The 17224-nt window shown below is 56.3% G+C and overlaps 1 protein-coding gene across 4 annotated transcripts in view; it reads right to left on the bottom strand.

Annotated features, from left to right (window-relative positions):
- Positions 1–16618, bottom strand: part of SRRM4 (serine/arginine repetitive matrix 4) — a 34495-nt gene extending 17877 nt beyond the window's left edge. Inside the window, exons 1-6 of one of the 4 annotated variants that reach the window (XM_035340687.1) lie at positions 16189–16618; positions 5158–5301; positions 3211–3294; positions 2842–2913; positions 1266–1292; positions 541–591 (exon numbers count right to left, since the gene is read on the bottom strand). In XM_035340687.1, the coding sequence (XP_035196578.1) occupies positions 541–591; positions 1266–1292; positions 2842–2913; positions 3211–3294; positions 5158–5301; positions 16189–16319 (509 nt within the window). In that variant the 5' untranslated portion in view covers positions 16320–16618. The remainder of the gene's footprint in view (positions 1–540; positions 592–1265; positions 1293–2841; positions 2914–3210; positions 3295–5157; positions 5302–16188) is intronic. The other 3 variants (XM_035340686.1, XM_035340689.1, XM_035340688.1) reach the window with 3 other exon arrangements.
- Between the last annotated feature and the right edge of the window lie 606 nt (positions 16619–17224).

Raw genomic sequence — 17224 nt, 5'->3', positions numbered from 1 at the left:
TGTCCTGTCCCCTTTCTGCCTAAGAGTAAACAGCTTCAGCCCCAGAGCTGCTTCCTTGCTCTGAAAGCAGGTAAGATAGTTGCAATCTTCTTCTGGGAAGTTGCAATTCCCAGAAGACTTAAAAATTAAGACCAGAATGCTAACAGGCTCTCCTCCTGGCCCTTTCATGCCATACTCCTTGACTGTCTGCCCCATAAGACAAGCACAATCCTTGTCTTATGCACATACCAGAGCAGATAGGAACCTCAGCTCCACATTTTTGCACTATCACCTCCAAACAACCCCTACTCCCCATTGCTTTCTGCTTTCATGAGAAAGTACTGAATCAGGTGGCACAAATGAGAGAGAAAAGATCTCCAGCCTCTACAAACCCTTTCCTGTTTCAGCAAAAACAGAATTGTTGGTTTCACCTACAAAATAATCCAGAGAGTTGCTCAGGGCTCTGCAGCCAGCGTTAGCTTCTGGGGACCCCACACCAAATGCTTCCTACCCTGCAGCTCTGCAGAGGCAGTGCAGGGAATACCACAAACCACTACTTACTGTTTTTTGTGTTTTCTTTCTTCCTTTCTCTTACTTTTGGGGCTTGAAGAACTAAATAAGAAATGGCTAATTAATTCAGAGATTTCTGTTCTGATAAGGAGCCACACAATCACACACAATGTTACAGCTAAATTGCCCAAAAGCGTGCAATAAAAAATTAAAGGGATGAATGATTCTCTCTCAGCACAGGGGGTCTCGGTTCCTGCTAACAAAGCTGGCTCATGGGCTTGGACAAAAAAAATCCCCAGTGGGATCAGCCATCCTGCTGGCTTTCCCATAGAGAACTGGAATAGTACATGCATGTACTGGGATCAGGAGCATTCTTAAAGTGCACATCTGGAAAGGCAGCGAGTCTGAGTGTTTCAAAGATGGACACTACTCAGGGATGCGGATGAAACCATAAAAGAAATGAAGGCTCAAGATACAGGAAAGCTACAACATTGATGATGTTGCTGGGGCTAGGTTTAACCAAGATGCCCTTTCCAGTTATGTGCTTGGCTGCACAGGTTGGGCTGGTGATCTGATCCCTATGGGATCTGAGGAACACAAAGCTGAATAGGACAAGGGTAGCCCCAGATCCACAGAGAATGAGGGAGCCAAGGGGTTTCCACCAGGAGACAGAAGTGTCTTCTGCCCCCACCCAGTGAACATCAACCTCGTGAGATCCTGAGAAGACCATTAAACTATTATTTCTAAGGGACCACCCAAGCTTGCTCAACTCTTACCTGTGTCTTCTCTTCTTTGAAGATAACCTGCAAAACACAAATATTCACACTGAATACAGGGTCTAGCAGAAGTGGAAATTTGAATCAGAGACAATATAGTAAGGCCCATCTATAGACTGAGCACCTCCCATGTCCCTGGTGGTTCCCTTTTTGCTAATATCGCCTCTACAGTCTTGCACTGCAATTAGTTTGAAGAGATACAGGAGAGTCCAGTCCCAGGTTTTCTTTATCAAGGACCATGTAGCAGTCAAAGGAGGAATCCTTTCTGCATAATAACCCCAGAGCAAGTTCGCAGCCAAACCAGCATCATGCCAAGTCTTCTCTCCTGGCTCCACAGGAGCCATCATGCTGGTGGTCCTCAAAGAAAACCCTAGGAGGATGAAGGTCACTTTGCAGTGAGACCTGACCCCAGTCTACTACACAGCCCGATGGCCCATCTGAGCTTCTAGTACAACATCCCACAGAGGACATGGCCTAGAGGGGCCATGAGATTACCCAAGGCAATTGGGATCTGTAGTTGACATGTTACCAGGTGTCTGGAAATGACCTCCATCAGTCACTACTGCTCAATGGTTGCTCATGGTGCTTTTTGGGACCAGATGTAGCTTATCATCACCTTGTAGGGAGCACAAATGGGTACTACAGGTACAAAGCCAAAGAGCATCTGACCCAGGATGGCTATCAGAAGGTGGCATCCATAAAAGAGCATAAGAACCTCTTCTTGGAAAGGAAGTATTTTAAAGGCATTTCTATCTCCTTGTATTTCCCTCTCCTTGCCTTCCTCTTTAAGAAACAAACTCTGCTTTCCACCCTGTTAGCCACTTGGTAGCTTCTCGCTTTGATTCAATAAATTATAAATACATGAACTTTCCAAGGGAGATAGCATCCACTGTTCTCTGCAAATATTGATTTAACAGTTGAGGGAAAATGGTAAAATATTTGCAATTTTAAAATTTCAACATGCTTTTTAAATTAAAAATGGGCTACAGAAGAGGGAAGGTGGAGGCAGTCCCATGACTTCAAGCAATGTGAGGTGAGCTCTCAACCCTTGCCAGCACAGCTGGGAGACGGCTGTGGGCTGGGAAGGGCAAATCCAATGGCTCCTGGTGACTTGGGAGGGGAAGAAAGGGGCTGAGATGTGGGCATGAGGAGCTGTTTGGAGCTTTTCACTGGTTCAGATGCTGCTGCTTTCTGTGGGTTGATGGAAAGGGGAAAGGAACTGGTGCCAGCTCTGAGTGCCAAAACTGCTGGTGCCACAGGGGACAGGAGCCGCGTGAAGTTTGACAGCAAGACTGTGGAGCTGGCGGAGGCTGTGTGGACCTTGACCTCACTCATCTGCCTGTCTGTCTGTCCATCCAGCCGTCTTCTCTGCCACCCTGGCAGCTCAACAGGCCACCCCAACTGTCATCCCTCACCTTCTGGTGGGGCCCTGCTGCCTCAATGGACACCACCACGAGTGACTACGAGCCGTGGGAGGGCAGTAACGTCTCCCACCTCCTGCCCAGATGCCCCATCCGAACCCAGCACACCCCTACACAGCCACCAGCCAGCCGTGACATTTCCGAAGGAGAAATACCTGTTTCTTTTTCGTTTCTTGGAGCTCTTCTTCTTCTTCTTCTTCACAGGGGAGGGACTGTAGGAGGGAGACCTGGAGGGGCAAAGGGGTGTCAGGGGCTGCATGGCCCCCTCACCCCCCCGGGGCCTTCCCGGCCCGTGCCATCCCCGGGCTCAGGGCCTGGGGGGCTTTGGGCTGAGCCCCAGCCCGGTGTGAGGGCAGGGTGACAAAATGGTGGTGCCTCGTGGGGCCTGCCAACAGGCCCAGAGCCTTCAGCCCCTCACAGCTCCATTTTGCATCTGTTTTCTTCCCTCATGCAGCGAGGGCCACCAGCCCCCCCTTATCCCCACACGCCACAGCCCAGGCCCACGCTGTCACGGCTGCCCTCACCTGCGGCGCTTCTTGCGGCCAGACTTCTTCTTCTTCTTCTTCCCCCGGGCCGGCGGCGGTGCACGCTCCCCATTGCACGAGGGGCTGAAGAGGGGGGAAAACAAAATATTTTAAAATTAATAAAAGCACCACCCGAATCATTTCACTTGGGGCTGCTCCCTTCCGCATGCCACTGTCCCCACCAGAGGGACCGACAGGGCAGAGGGATCACTTCTGATAGCAGATTGGGGTGTGGGTGAGCACCTAATTACCCTCTAATGAATAATTTGGTCACACTTTAAATTAAGTGTCTCCTGCATGGATTTAATGGAGATATAATGAGACAGCCACTGTACGTGGATGTAGTGCCAGCTGATTATTTAAAACGTGTTTGCTGAGGTTAATGACTCCATAGCAGATTTATAGGTTTTGTTGCTCTTTGTAAATATGCTTTAAATAATTAATTGGCATTTAATTTGCATATAATAATTATTGCAATCAGATGCATCTAACAGTAGTAAAAGACATGACATATGTTAAATAGCAATTGATTAGAAAAATATATATTTATTGAGATGCTATGGTAATTTAGTAAGCTATGTATATCTTGCACAGCTGTTAAATCTTAAAAAGTTGTGAACTAATTTCTTTTTAAACACATGACACTGAATCATGTCATGTTTCAGCAAAAAGTAAAATCCACAGTTAATTTAATTCAGAGCACTGGACTAAAAATATGAAATGTCCGGGGGCTAGAGATCCAAAAAAAAAAGGCAGACTGATAGAAAGGGCACTTGGTCTCTGCCTCAGTTTCCCCACTGCTCATCCCACTGGCAGGAGGAGCCACCAGTGGGGACATGAGTGTGGCCTCGTGTTTGTAAGCCACCGGTGAAGCCACCTAAAGGGCTGCAGCTCAGCGCCAAGTCCACCAGGAGCTGGCCCTGCTGCCAGCCAGAGTCAGCAGGTCACAAACATCACCTTGCAGGGCAGGCAGGGGGACAAGGAGATGGAAGATCTCTTCCCATTGTCTGACCAGGCACAGCCAAGTGTACCAGGGGCTCTGAGGGAAGAGAGCTGTCCTGGTGAGGGGACAAGCAGAGGCTTCATCCCAGACCCCACTGAAACCATCTTGATACAGGAGAGGACCTCAGTTCCCCTGGTAAGATCAGCAGAACCCAGGGATAACACAAATTTGGGCTCCCCAGCAAGCCAGAGCACATCTCAGCCCCTTTTTCAATCAAGCCCTGCCATGGCCAAGCCAGAGCATGAAGAAACCTCCAGCCTGTACTGCTGAGCCACAGGCAACTCCTGCAGAGCCCTCCTCCTGCTCCCGAGATGAATTCTTTTGTCTTTGAAGTGGAAGACTTCTCCCTGGGCTGATCCAACTTTAATTGTTCTTCTGTGATTGTAATCAGATTCTAATTAAAAATACACTTTAGATTATTGTTCCAGTTAGCCTGCAATCTGAAGATAGGAAGTGTGCTTGCTTTCTCTTTCTTTCCAGCATCTTTAACCAAATGGAGAAGCTTTAATCCCAGAGACGGTTCAGCAGGCAGCTCTGAGATCCCAGCTGCTTTGCTTCAAAGGTTTCCTTCATTTTTTTTCCCCTCACAAGTAGCCAGGGGCAAACGATGAGCTGATAACAAAGCCGTGCCCTAACGAGGGCAATGCAGCTAGTCTGCTGTGGGCATGGGGAGTTGATCCCCAGCTGGGGGAACCCTGCAGGCCCTGTTGCACATAGGATGCTGGCAGCTCACCTGGGCTGTCTGCGAGGGGCTGCATGAGCACAACGTGGAGTGAAAGGGAACTGCAGACACTGGGTTTCTCCATGGGTTTCATGGAACTACAGCTCACATGGCCATTCAACCCATCCACAGCTTTCACAGACCCCAGTTGGGATGAGCATACACTCTCGGGTGCTTCCTCTGCTGACACCCCCACCCCCTTTTGGGTGGCCCCATCCCCTACCTGCGGGACCTGTGGCGGGCATGGCTGCGCCTCTCCTTCCCTCTCGTGCAGCCGTTAGTGGTGGAGGCCTCCTTGGACACGCGGCCACTTGGCTTCTCGGGATGTCTGTCCTCTGCAGGGTATGGCAGGCAGCTGAGTGGTCCACTACAGGGTATCAGGACAGAAAGAGCAATACGGAAGGAAAAGCAAATTGAGTGAAAATCCCAGAAAAACAAAGGGGTTAAAAAACCAACCAAACAAACAAAACTTTTGCATTTCAAACACCATTCCCCAAACCTGCTGTTGCATTGCCAGTCCCTTGCTGCATATCCTCCTCCCACAGAGCATCCCCCTCATCAGCACCCAGGTGGAAGCAAAGCTCCCTCCCCGCTCCTACAAACAAGGTGCTGGGCCAGCAGCACAGCTGGTCCTGCTGAAAGCCCAAACTGGAGGCACTGGGGCAGCCCATCAGAGCCAAGGGGAAGCGCCTGAGCCTTGCAGGTGCCTCCACAAGCCCTGGGAAACCCATGCAAGCAGAGCCCTGCAGACATTTTTTTTCAATCAGAACGACTGATGCAAAGCCATAAACCACACCTGGAGGGGGCACTGCGAACACCATGGTTTTGGTGTCATCCAGAGTATTATTCAAACAAATAAAGCAAGTGTCAGGGTGTCCAGGGCAGGCTGCAGAGACTGTCACAGCCATTGCACATGGGATGAAGGGCCGGGGCCAGGAGCATGCTGCATATCTGGGGGGTTCAATGGGCCCAGGAGCGTGGCTGGAGCAATGCCATGGTAAGGAGCACGTTAATCCTGGCTAGCCTTGGCCAGAAGCATGCAGCCCCTGGTAATGTCCTTCTGCCTGCGCCTGTCATGCACGAAGCAATTTTGAGGGCTGCAGTTGGCCCAGGAGCAGCTGCAGAAGTCAATCCTATTTCCACTTGTGTTCTCAGCAAAACCCCACCTTTCCTAATAGCTTCCTCTTTCTCAGTGCACATTTTTCAATGGCCGAACATTTTAGGGATGTGCCTTAGCCAAACACAAGCACTAGGGTTCGATGGGGTGAAGCTGGGGCAAGTATTTCCAGCCCAGGACGTGCAGGAGGTGGTGCTGATGGGATGGTCCCTCTGGCTTTCAAATCTATTACTCTGCTCGTAATAAATCCCCCGGTCTCTTCCCAACATCTATGTGGTTTGTAACCATCCGGGAAGCTACATGGTTAATTGCTTTCTTTGCGTGAGCTAATTAGCTCGTGGCCTTTCCCGAACCCCTTTTAAGAGCAGCCTTCCGAGGCTCAATCATTAGGATCCATTAAAAACGTCCCCAAATTAATGACCTGTGCAAAGCCCGGGCTGGAGCAGCTCCGGGAGCAGAGGCGGGGGCTGTCCCCGGGTACAGTGGGTGACGTCCCCCACCCTGGTCCCTGCTCCCACTAATGGCATTTTCAGGTCCCGGGGTTAAAACATTTCGGCCCGGAGGCGAACAAGGGCTGCTGCTGTCCTGCAACACACCGCGAACCATTTCTTCTGAGCTTGGAAGCAATTATCGATGGCAATAATTATTCTCCAATCCCATCAAAGGCTGGCTTTGATTCAACCAAATGTTCTCCTCCGGTGAAAGCTGAGAGTCACTAACACGCTAAACCGGCTGGTAATCCCCGCGCGTTAAGCTCCACAGACATCAATTGAATATAAATATATATAAATGTATATATACTTTGTAGTCTTTCGTGTCTTTCATGCCTGGCATAAAAGCGGTTGCAGTTTGGTGTGAAAGACCTCCGCAGCCTTAGAGGGAGGACTGACACACCTTCCCCTGTGGGAAGGAGAAGACCTCTGTGGAAGGTTTTTTTTTGGGGAAAAAGAGCTTAGTTTGCTGGAGGCAGCCCCAGGAGGGCAGCAAGGACACACAAGCAATGTGACTGGATGCACAGGCTTCCTCTGCGCAGGGGACGTCCCTTCCCTTTGCGGCAGTCTCTGGTCCAGGGAGATTTTGTGGCAATTTTAGCCAGCATTTGGTGGATGGGAGGGGAGCAGAGGGCACGCAGGGCTCTGCCCGGGTGCTCGCCTCTCCCACCAGCCCAAGCACTTCACTGCTTTTCCCAACCAGACTGCATTTTGGTATTGTTAACGTGAAGGGGGAACCACCACAAAATGCTGCAGCCGCTTGGAGAACGGGGCTGGGGCTGGCGGCCAGGGTCTGACAGCGTGGAGAGGTGGCTGCTGGCCTTCCGCAGAGGACTGGGCAAAGGCAGAGGGTATTTGCAGCCTCGGGGAGCAGAGCTCTCTCACAAACCATCACCACATCTCCGTCACAGAGCTCAGTGCCATGGCCACGTGCTGTCTCATCAGGCCATGGACCGCGGCACTCGGTGACGCAGCCCCCTCCCCTGCCCCCAGGCTCCCGCGTCCCCCAGCCGTCTCCTGCCACAAAGCTTTCATCAAGCAGCCTTTCTCCTTCTCTCCCTTCGCTCTGGAGGAGAGAAGGGCTGGAACGTTGCCTTCCTCGTGACCTTCCAGCTGTGGGACCCCATTGCCAGGGCGGCAGCAGCAGCAGCATCCCTTGCCTCCACGGGACCAGCTCCAGCAGCCCCAGCCCTTGGGGGCCAGTCCAAGGCCCCTCCGCCCTTCCAAGCAGTTGTGCAAACAGCAGAACAGGCACAATGGGGCTGGATCATGCCCACCAGGCCTTTTTTTAAAAAATAAAAAATAAAAAATAAAAGTTTTATTTCACTTCTAGAGGCACAGGGGGATTGGGTGCTGGATGTGCAGCCCGGTGCCACAGGGATCTGGCTGCGTGCATGAGCACTTTGGAGACCTCCAGCACTGGCCACGCTTGGCTCCACTCTGAGGGCACTTCTGAGCTCAAGACAGAACATTTGAGAAAACCAATACCGGCACTTCACTACCTTGCCCTTTTCAGCTCCTCATTCCCATTACTTCAGCAGCCCCCGGTGCGAAAGCAGACACAGCTCCAGCTGACTGGAGCCCTGAAAACTCAGAAGATTAAAGCCTCTCCGATGAGCCTGTTAGTTGCAAATATTTCACTGGCAGAGCCGATGATGGATGCCTCGCTGAGGGGCATCAACCCCTGAAAGGACACAGGCACCCGTGGCCCCAGGAAGAGTGAGAAGCGCCCGCAGCCTCGGTGGTGGGACCCGGCGGTCCCGCAGCCATCCCCACGCATCGCCTCTGCCCGGCGCCTGGGCTGCTCCGCACCACTTCGGGCAGAGGAGGCTTTTCTGTGCCAGTGAAATTACCCTTTTATTTTCTCTCCCGGTTTCTGTCTCTTCTCAGCTGATTGAAAAAGAAAATTGTGCAACCGTTCCTTTGTCCCAGGAGGGGGGGAGGGGAAGGAAGGTTGTAAAGACATTTCCAAGCCCAAACTCCAGCAGATGTGTTTACACAAATCCCTTTGAAATACACACTAAAAATACCTCTTCAAAATTAGGAGATGGGGGAGATTGTAAAGTGCTTTCCACAAACACAGACACACAAGCACCCCACGGCAGGTTCCTTCCCCACCTCATTCAGACTGTTATTATTAGTGCGGCAGGAGCCCTGCGGTTTGTTATTGAAAATTATAATAGCAAATCACCGAGATATTTTCCCTGATTGCACAGATTCCAAGCCAGTTCCATTTTAATCTTCTCTCCACTATTTTCCCGTGCATCAGCAGAGGCGCCAGCTGCAGAAAAGCATGTGTTTTTTTCTTGATGCAGTTTAAGCACAGAAGAGAAACACCACTCTCTAATAGATGTTTTTCATCCAATTTTCACCACCACGCCTCGTTCCCCCTCCTGCGATGCCCTCGTCCTGCTGCAAGCCCGAACGCGGCGGCGGCTCCTTTTGCTTCTTGGCCTCCAGAAACGCTTCACGATCTCCTCTCATCACACCCCGGGCCAAAAAAAAAAAAAATGCAGCTCAGCTCTTTATTTTCCAGCAGCTGATTTGCCATGCATGGCTGCCCAAAAACAGAGGCGCGTCCCCGCTGGCGGCGGGGTCGGTGCCAGGTGCTCCGGGAACAGAAGCGATGCTCCCGTGAGCCGTCCTCGCGAGGGTCCCCACGGCTGCGTGCCCTCCTCCCCACAGGCTGTCAGCCCCCGTGCCTTTCCTATCCACAAATCCCCCTCCTTAGGCGAACACCCTCCGGGTCCCCACGCCTGGAAAGGTGACGGCGATGGCACCGCAGCCAGGTCCCGTCCCACGTGCAGCGCTGGGCAGGGCCGCGGGCGCTCGTCACAACGCGCCAGCTCCCCTGTCTGAAGCCCTGCTCCATTTGGCAGGGCAAACGGCGGCGAGATAAATAGTTTATTTGCCAATAACATAGCTCGTTAACTTTTAATCGAAGAGCGGGTTGTGAGCACACAGCTTCCAGAAGCAATGGGAGATTGCTCTGAGCACGGATCAGGCACAGGGCACGTCGGCAGGGGGAGAGGACGGCAGGGGGAGAGGACGGGGAGATCCAGCTGCAGAGGCTCCCCCTGGAGCAGCGGCATGCCCTCTCTATTTCTTTGCCCTTTTTTTAAATTTATTTTTTAATTCCCACTGGAAAAAGAATGGAAAACACATCTGATAACTCCAAAACCCAACCTGCCTGCACAGCATCCGCCTGCCCAGGGAGCAACTTGGGTTGGTGGGGACAGCGAGGGACGCCAGGAGATGATGGCCAGCTTCTCCATCCATCCTGGGGACAGGACACTCAGACCGCACAAATAAACCACCCCTGAGATGGGGTCCCCTGGGTGTCCCCCATTTGGGACTTTTCTCCCTAATATCCACCCTACTGTGACACCCTGGGCTGCACGGGGCTGGGACAGAGCAGATGTCCCTGCGCGGGGACGTGTGGGCAGCGCAGCTTCATGGCTGGGTGGGTTTGGTGTGGCTCCAGCCCTCCTATCCCCACACTCCCCCAGTGCTGTGGGAAACACCTCGGCGGTCTCGCCAGCTGCCTGGTGATGGGTGGCAGGAGGCATTTTTTTCAAGAGGGTTTCTGGGAGGGAAGATGGGGCCTTGCCTCTGCTCAGGAGGTCGAGGTTGGGGTGCCCGTGCCACCCAGGGCTGCTTTTGGGGCCAGGCCAGGAAAAATCCCTCCCTGTCGGCTCCCAGGTCTTGTCCCCAGCCACCTCCTCCACCCTGAAACCCTGCACACGGCTTCAAATCACCGGGGAAGAGCAAGGAGAGGATATTTATGGGTTTGCTGCTCCCTAGGGGGAAGGTCTGGAGGAGGCAGCCGGCTCCCAGCGCTCCTGGCCCCGTGGCTGGAGAGAATCATTTCCCTGCTCAGCACGCGTGTCTTTAATTGGGTGTAATAATAAGTTTATTGCTTGCCGGGATTTGTGGGGCTGAGCGAGTATTTGTAAAGTGCTCTGCTATCCTCGGCCAAAAGGCAGCCTAGACCGGCAAAGCCCCCGTGTTATCCACATTTGGATAATCCAGAATTATTCCCAAACAAAATCAAGATTATGCAAATACATTCATTACTTCCCAGAACACCTCCAGGAAAATAGGGGAATTAGTCTGGTTAACAATTACCTGTCACGTCAGCGCGTGGCTGAGCACACGGGCGCACGCGATCCCCGTCGGCAGTCACCTGGGGCTCGGCCCGGGACCTCGAGGTGCTGGAAAAGGAGGGGAATTTGGGATGGGGGTGGCCTCGGCGTGCCCCTGTCCCCGCACTGTCCCTCGCCTTTGTGCCCGCTGGTGCTGAGCCCGGCTTCGTGCGGCGCAGGGCAGCCGCGTGGCTGGGACGTGCTGGATAAAGGTGCGCGGGAAACCCCGCACGGTTTAATTAATGCCACATGCCTTTCACTCCGCGGGTTGCGTGGGTTGTTAATTATTTTTATAAAGAAAATAATTAGTCCCAATCAAGGCAGAAGCTCTCCAGAATTACAGCTCATTAAGCGCTCTCACATTTTTCTGTTCTATAAAAAGTCGTGTGGCGCTGATGAAAATTGCAGACCCTTGGAAGCAGCATTAAATACAAATTCAGGCGGTGTTACCATCCTGTTACCACCAGCCGCATCGCCTTGGCTTCAGCACTTGCAGCTGGAGATGAAGTGTGGGCTTTCTGCTCTCCACCAGCACTCCACCCGTTAGCGTGCCGGGACCAACGTGACCCCCAGCAGCGGCTCGGCCAAGGACGTCCCCGAGGAGGTGACAGCCACCGAGGGGAAAGGGGCACCTCGGCGGGGCGTTGAAGGCGAGGGATGCTCGGGCTGGGTTCAGCTCCCCCATGGCTAAAAGAGGGGACAAGGAGCAGCCTCGGAGCAGTGGGGTCACCCCGGTGGGACACGGGATGTCAGACGCGGAGGGGTGCTCGTGGCGGGGTGCGGGAGCGTCCCTGAGCATCCCCGGGCGGACCGTGCTGATGTGCCAGGGCCGGCCCTATTGAACGCCGCAGGGGCTTCGCTCAGAGCCTAATTGAAAGAAATCAGAGCACGGTGAAGGGAGCTGAGGCCAAATCGGTAGCGGAGCAGCGGGGAGGGCGAGCGGGATGCCGGCTTTGCTGCCTCTCCACCATGAATGGCGAGGAGACCCCCATCCCCTGCTCCTCATGCGACAAACAGGGGCTTGGGAGAAGGCAAATACAGCTCAGGCAGCTGAAAATAAAGGTGTCTGGTGGTAAACCAACAGCCTCAGCAGGGCGGCTTGAGCAAAGCCCTACCTCCCCTCCTGCACCCCGCACGCCGGAGGAGGATGCTCTGCCAGCGCAGACGCTGCGGGCCGCAGTACGGCACATGTAGGTCACGGCGCGTTGGGGGCACACCGGCACCACTCTCGCAGGCAGCCACCCCTCGGCTCCAGCTGACCCGCAGATTGATGCAGCGGGGGGTCCTTAGCTGTGAAATCTCTCTTAATGCAAAAATATTTCTCTCGCTGGGCAGTAGGCGATTCTTCATCCTGACAGCAGCGTAGCTGAAAGCCCAGCCTCCTGCCCCAGTCCTCTCCTGCCGCGTTCAAGCACACCCAGGCAAAGCCAAAAACCCCAAACACCCAAAAGCCAAAAACCCGAAACCAGCCCCGGAGCTGCCCTGCTGTGCCAGGGCGATGCTCTGCTGGCGTTCGGTGTTGGCCTCAGCAAAAATCCATTTTCTCATTGTGGCCCTTGGGTTTCTGAGCACTTCCAGCCACTCGCACATGCAGATGAGGCGTGCACCGACCGAGCCCCCGTTCCTAATCCTTGGGATTTGGGATCGAGCATCACAACGGTGTTTGTGACCCCTATCTGCTTGCCTGGGCTTCCTCTGGCCCCGGGAACAAAGAGGGAAGCGGGACAGAGAGCAGAGCAGAGCAAACCTGGAGGAGCAGCACCCTGCTGAGCACCTCGGTCCTGCTGCCCCCCAAGCACACTGGGGAGGACACTGGGACACCCCCCCGGAGCCGGCTGCAGCCACCTGGACTTGTTTCATTAATGGAGAGACATCAATTAAACAAGGAGCGTTAAACGAGTCATCAGTGAAGCAATTAGCCCCAACCACGGGCTGGGGGCTCAGGGACCCAGCTCAGCCTTGAAACACCCAGCTGAGCGCCTTCTGCCCCAAAAGAGGCGTATTTCGGCCCAATTCTGCCATCCTGCTGCAGGACGGCATCCTGCTAGCATCCAGCCAGCTACAGGGCTGGCTCCCTGGAAAAGGGCAGGAGCGGCACGGGGTCCCCAGCACATCCCCCCACTCCTTGCCCCCTTTCAGTAGAGTTCGGTCCCACTTTTAGGTGTTGTTGTTTTTTTTAAGCCCTCCCTGCAGTCCCCGCTGCAATGGCAGGGAAGCGCTCCCGTCGCTTGCAAAAATAAAAAAATAAAAAAAAAGGCTATTTTTACACTCCCGGCTCCCTCAGCTGACGGAGGAGCCAGCCCCGAGCCTCCTGCAGAAGGGCGGCCGCGTGGCCTCTGCTGCCAGCGGTGGCCCCAGCGCTGCCCGGTGCCAGAGCCCCGCTGACCGCGCCACCAAAGCCCAGCACCTTCCCCGTCCCCTGCCAAGCCCGGTGCCAAACCCTGGTGACCCACAGGTGGGATTTTAACGCCCTGCTTCAGGCTTTGCAGGGACGAAGAGGTTTCAGCGACCGCAGGAAGAAAAGGTGGAAATAAAGAGAAAAGGGAAGGGCGGTCATGCACGAAATGATTTCATTTCTCTGAGGCAGGGAGTGCGTTTGATAAGTTCATATTGCAGAAAAACAGACCTAAAGAAGGGCCCAGCTGTGAGACAGCGGGAGGTGAGAGGGGGGATGGAGGCTCGAGCACCCGTGGGTGGCAGTGCTGGGTCCCACAGCCCCACATTTTTATTACCCAGACCTGGAGGGAGGGAGGTGAACTCCCTGCAGGGGTGCAGGCTTTACGAGCCCCCCTTTTCCAAGGTGTCCCCGCGGGGGAGCCCACGCACGTCGAGCTAAGATGGGCTCAAGCCAATTTTTCGGGCACGTCTCTCATTCCCAGGAGGGGAGCAGGAACACGAGGGGTGTTTTCCCCAGCTTTCCGCAGCCCCGTTGGGGTTCTGGGGGCCCTGCAGCACCTCCAACCTTGGCTTCATCCTCCAGAGCCCTGTGAGACCCCTGGAGGTGCAGATGCAGCCTTTGGGGGACGTCTGGCGGCCGCCAGAGCCCAGCAAATATTCTCTGATTAACTTTTCCCCGTTGGAAACGAGCCCGGTAGCAGCCCAGCAGAGGCAGGTGGACAGGGCCGTGGGGAAGGAGGAGGAGGAGGAGGAGGAGGAGGAAGGCACCGTGTGTCCCACGAGCATCCCCGGCTCTGTCCTCGCCGCCTTCGCCCCTGGCTCCCCCCAGCAGCCCCCGAGCTGCCTAATTAGCGCTGCCGCCGCCGTCCAGCTGGAGCTGGAGGGCAGGGGCAGACAAAGCCTCCCTATTGACAGCACCCCCGAGGACTGGGGGGGGGGCTTTTCTTCTCTCCCCCCCCCTCCACTTTTCTTTTCAAGCCCCGCTCCCCCCGTTGGGCCGGGGCCACGGGCTCATTAGCGCTGCGGCTCGTTGGGAGCGGGAAGGAGCAGATGGCAGCCAGGCCCTGCCGCCTCTCCCCGCGGAGCAGATGCCCGGCGGACAAGGGGGGGATTAGCAGAGCCGGGGGGGCCGCAAGCTGGGTCCGTCCCCCCCCCCTGAAGCAGCTCGCTCTGGTGCTGATGCTCGGGGCCCGACTGGTGCGCTGGGGGCTGCCGAGACGCTGCAGGTTGGGATGGGAGAGAGCTGGCACCCCGTCCCGTCCCCAAAATCACCGGTGACGGCAAACCAGGCAGCAAAACTGTGCTGCCCCCCCCACAAAACGCAGTGACCCCCCCCTCCCTGCCCGCCACGCGCGGCACGTCCCGGGGGACTGGGGGTTAAAGCGCAAATCCCCGCGCTGCCCTGGTGTGACCCAGTTAGGCCATCTGGCAGGCACGGACGCGGCCTCAGCCCCCCCCCGACGCCGTTACCTGCCCCGGGGTGAAGCCCCCGGGGTGACCGGGGGGTGACAGCGGGCGGGTGACAGCCCCGAGCCCCTCGGTGCCCCCTCTGCAAAGACGAGCGTTTCCCGGCCGCGCTGCAGCAGCTGCGGGCTGCTCCTGGGTAATGAGGCTCCGGCACCGGAATACCGAGCAGCCACCCACAGCCTTCTTAACAAATAAATAATAAAAAAAAGAGTCGGACGAGAAGAAAGTGAAGACGGGAAGCGACCGCCTCGATTTTTCCCCTCCCGTGCCACCAAACTGCTCGGGAACCCCTTGACTTGGCAGGAGCCCCCCTGGGGACGCAGGCAGCCCCCGGCCGGGCATGGGCAGGATTAATGTATTCTTTTGTTCCGGGGATGAAACGTGGTTTTAGCAGGGCTTTAACCCGCTGAACCTCCCTGGGAGCTTGATGGGAATTAAGATGGAAGGGGATTTATCTCCGGGAGCGGCGGCGAGGGATGGGGCAGCACTGTGCTCCGTTCTGGGGGGCTCACGGGGAGCCCACAGGGCACGGAGCCTCCCAGGGGGTCTGCGGAGCCAGCTGGAAGGAGGAAAATCCCCTTCTGGCAGGAGGAAAACCCTGCTGCCCCATGGCTGTCAAGTGCAGGAGCAAACAGAAAGCCAGCTGGTCACCGCAGCGCCTCGGCAGCTACCTGGTCTCCCCACCTGCCCCTGGTGCCGCTCGGCTTTAGGGGATTTGCTCCTCAATTAGCCCGGCGTGCTCTCGGGGCCACGAGGCCGATCCGATCGGTGTTGCCGTGAAGCCTTCAGGAAAAGCAGAGCAGGCTTTCGGAGGGGTGCAGAGCAGGCGCCCAGCTCCGAGCCTTCCCCAGTTCCCAGCGCAGGTTCCCAGTTTCCCAGCCCGACCGACGTGGCGGGGGGCAGCAGCAGCAGCAGCCCCAGGAAGCAGAAGCCTCGCTCACTCCCTTGGGCAAACAACGCCGAGGGGATGGCTTTACCCGACATCGAGGCAGCCAACAACATAAATTCGGATGCTCCCAAGCCGGGAAGGCGCTGTCGTGAAGAAGCCGCACGGGTCCTGGCGCATCCCATGGCCCCGGTGGGTACCGGGTGGGCACCGCTGCCCCCCGTTGCCTTTTTCTGCGGGTTTTGGCCCCAACTGCACGCCTGGCAAGGCAGGGGCTGCGCACAGGGGTGGCCACAGCCCCTGGGCTACTTGTCCCCAGGGGAGGGCATTGTGTCCCCCCCCCCCGGTCCCCAGGGGCTGCTCCCCCTGTGTCACCTTCCCACGGGGTCCAGGTGCTGCAGGGACAAAGGCAGCAGGACACACACCCTGGGGGCTGCACGGTGGGGCTGGGGGAGACCCCACTTTGTGCCTGGTGACCCCCCCAGCCCCCCTCCCCCTTCACCCCATAGCCCAGCAAGAGCTTTCCAGCCCCCTGCTCGGAGGCAGCCAAAGTTTCCCGAGCGTGCATCAGCCTGGGGAAGGGGTGCCCAGCCAGCGGCGGGGGGGACAGAGAGCAGGGGTCCCCCTGCCCTGTGCATGGGGGTCCCTTGGGTCCCCAGCCCCTAAGTGAGACAGAAGGGGGGCACCAGCAGGGACTGGGGAAGAGACCGGTGGTGGTGCTGAGCCGGGGGGGGGGGTCCCGAGCCCTTACCTGGGCAGCGGCTTGCGGGCGGTGATGCTGGCCACGATGATGCTCTCGGGGCGCGGCGTGGCCACGGCTTTGAAGGTGCCTCGCCAGAACTTCTCGAAGAGCTGCTTCTCGCCCTGCTGCACGCTGGCCATGGCCCCGGCACGGCTCGGCACGGCTCGGCTCGGCTCCGCCGCTCTCCGCGGTGCTGATCGCTGCTACATCCCTCCCGGCCCCGCACGGCTCGGTTCGGTGCCCGGGGTGATGCGGCTCGGGGTTAGCCCGGTTCGGCGCGGCTGGCGGGGGGCGTGTGGAGCCGAGCCGCTCCCGGCTCCCGTTTTGTGGCGGCGAGGCGGGGAATGGGGCCGGGCCCCGCCGCCGTCCCCTCCCCGGTGCCGCCTCCCGCAGCTGCTCCGCCGGGAGCATCCCTTGACCGAGAGCATCCCTGGGTCTGGAGCATCCTGGATCTGGAGCATCCTGGATCTGAAGTATCCTGGATTCAGAGCATCCTGGATCTGGAGCATCCCTGAACCAGGAGCATCCCTGCACCAGGAGCATCCTGGATCCGGAGCATCTCTGGATCTGGAGCACCCCTGGATCTGAAGTATCCCGGATTCAGAGCATCCTGGATCTGGAGCATCCCTGGACCAGGAGCCCCGCTGGTCACCACCCAAGTACATCACCCATTTTATCACCCAAAAGGGCCCCGTGGGGACCAGCCCGGAGCTCCCGGTCCAGGGATGCTCCCCAGGAGCATCTCCTCTGTGGCTGGGTTCAGCCTCTGGTTTTGCCCTCTCCCAGCTGCTCACTGGGAAAAAAAATAAAAAAAAAAATAGGCAGCAGCTCGGATAGCCAAGAGAAAAAACAGCAGAAATCCACGGAGAGCTTTCTGTATCTGGCCTGCACTGGGATCTGCATGGGGAAGGGGTTTGGGGAACAAACTCTTCCTTTCCTCCCCCTCCAACCTTTCCCATTTAATGGCGAGGTGGAGGGGCAGGGATGGGCTTTGCTGCGTCTCAGCCCCAGCTATGGGGCAGCAGCAGGGAGGGAAACCCAAAGC

This window comes from Oxyura jamaicensis, chromosome 15, assembly GCF_011077185.1.
Source record: "Oxyura jamaicensis isolate SHBP4307 breed ruddy duck chromosome 15, BPBGC_Ojam_1.0, whole genome shotgun sequence".
Classification (NCBI taxonomy): domain Eukaryota; kingdom Metazoa; phylum Chordata; class Aves; order Anseriformes; family Anatidae; genus Oxyura; species Oxyura jamaicensis.
The sequence above is the reverse complement of the archived record's forward strand: the minus strand, read 5'-3'. Positions and strand labels throughout refer to the sequence as shown.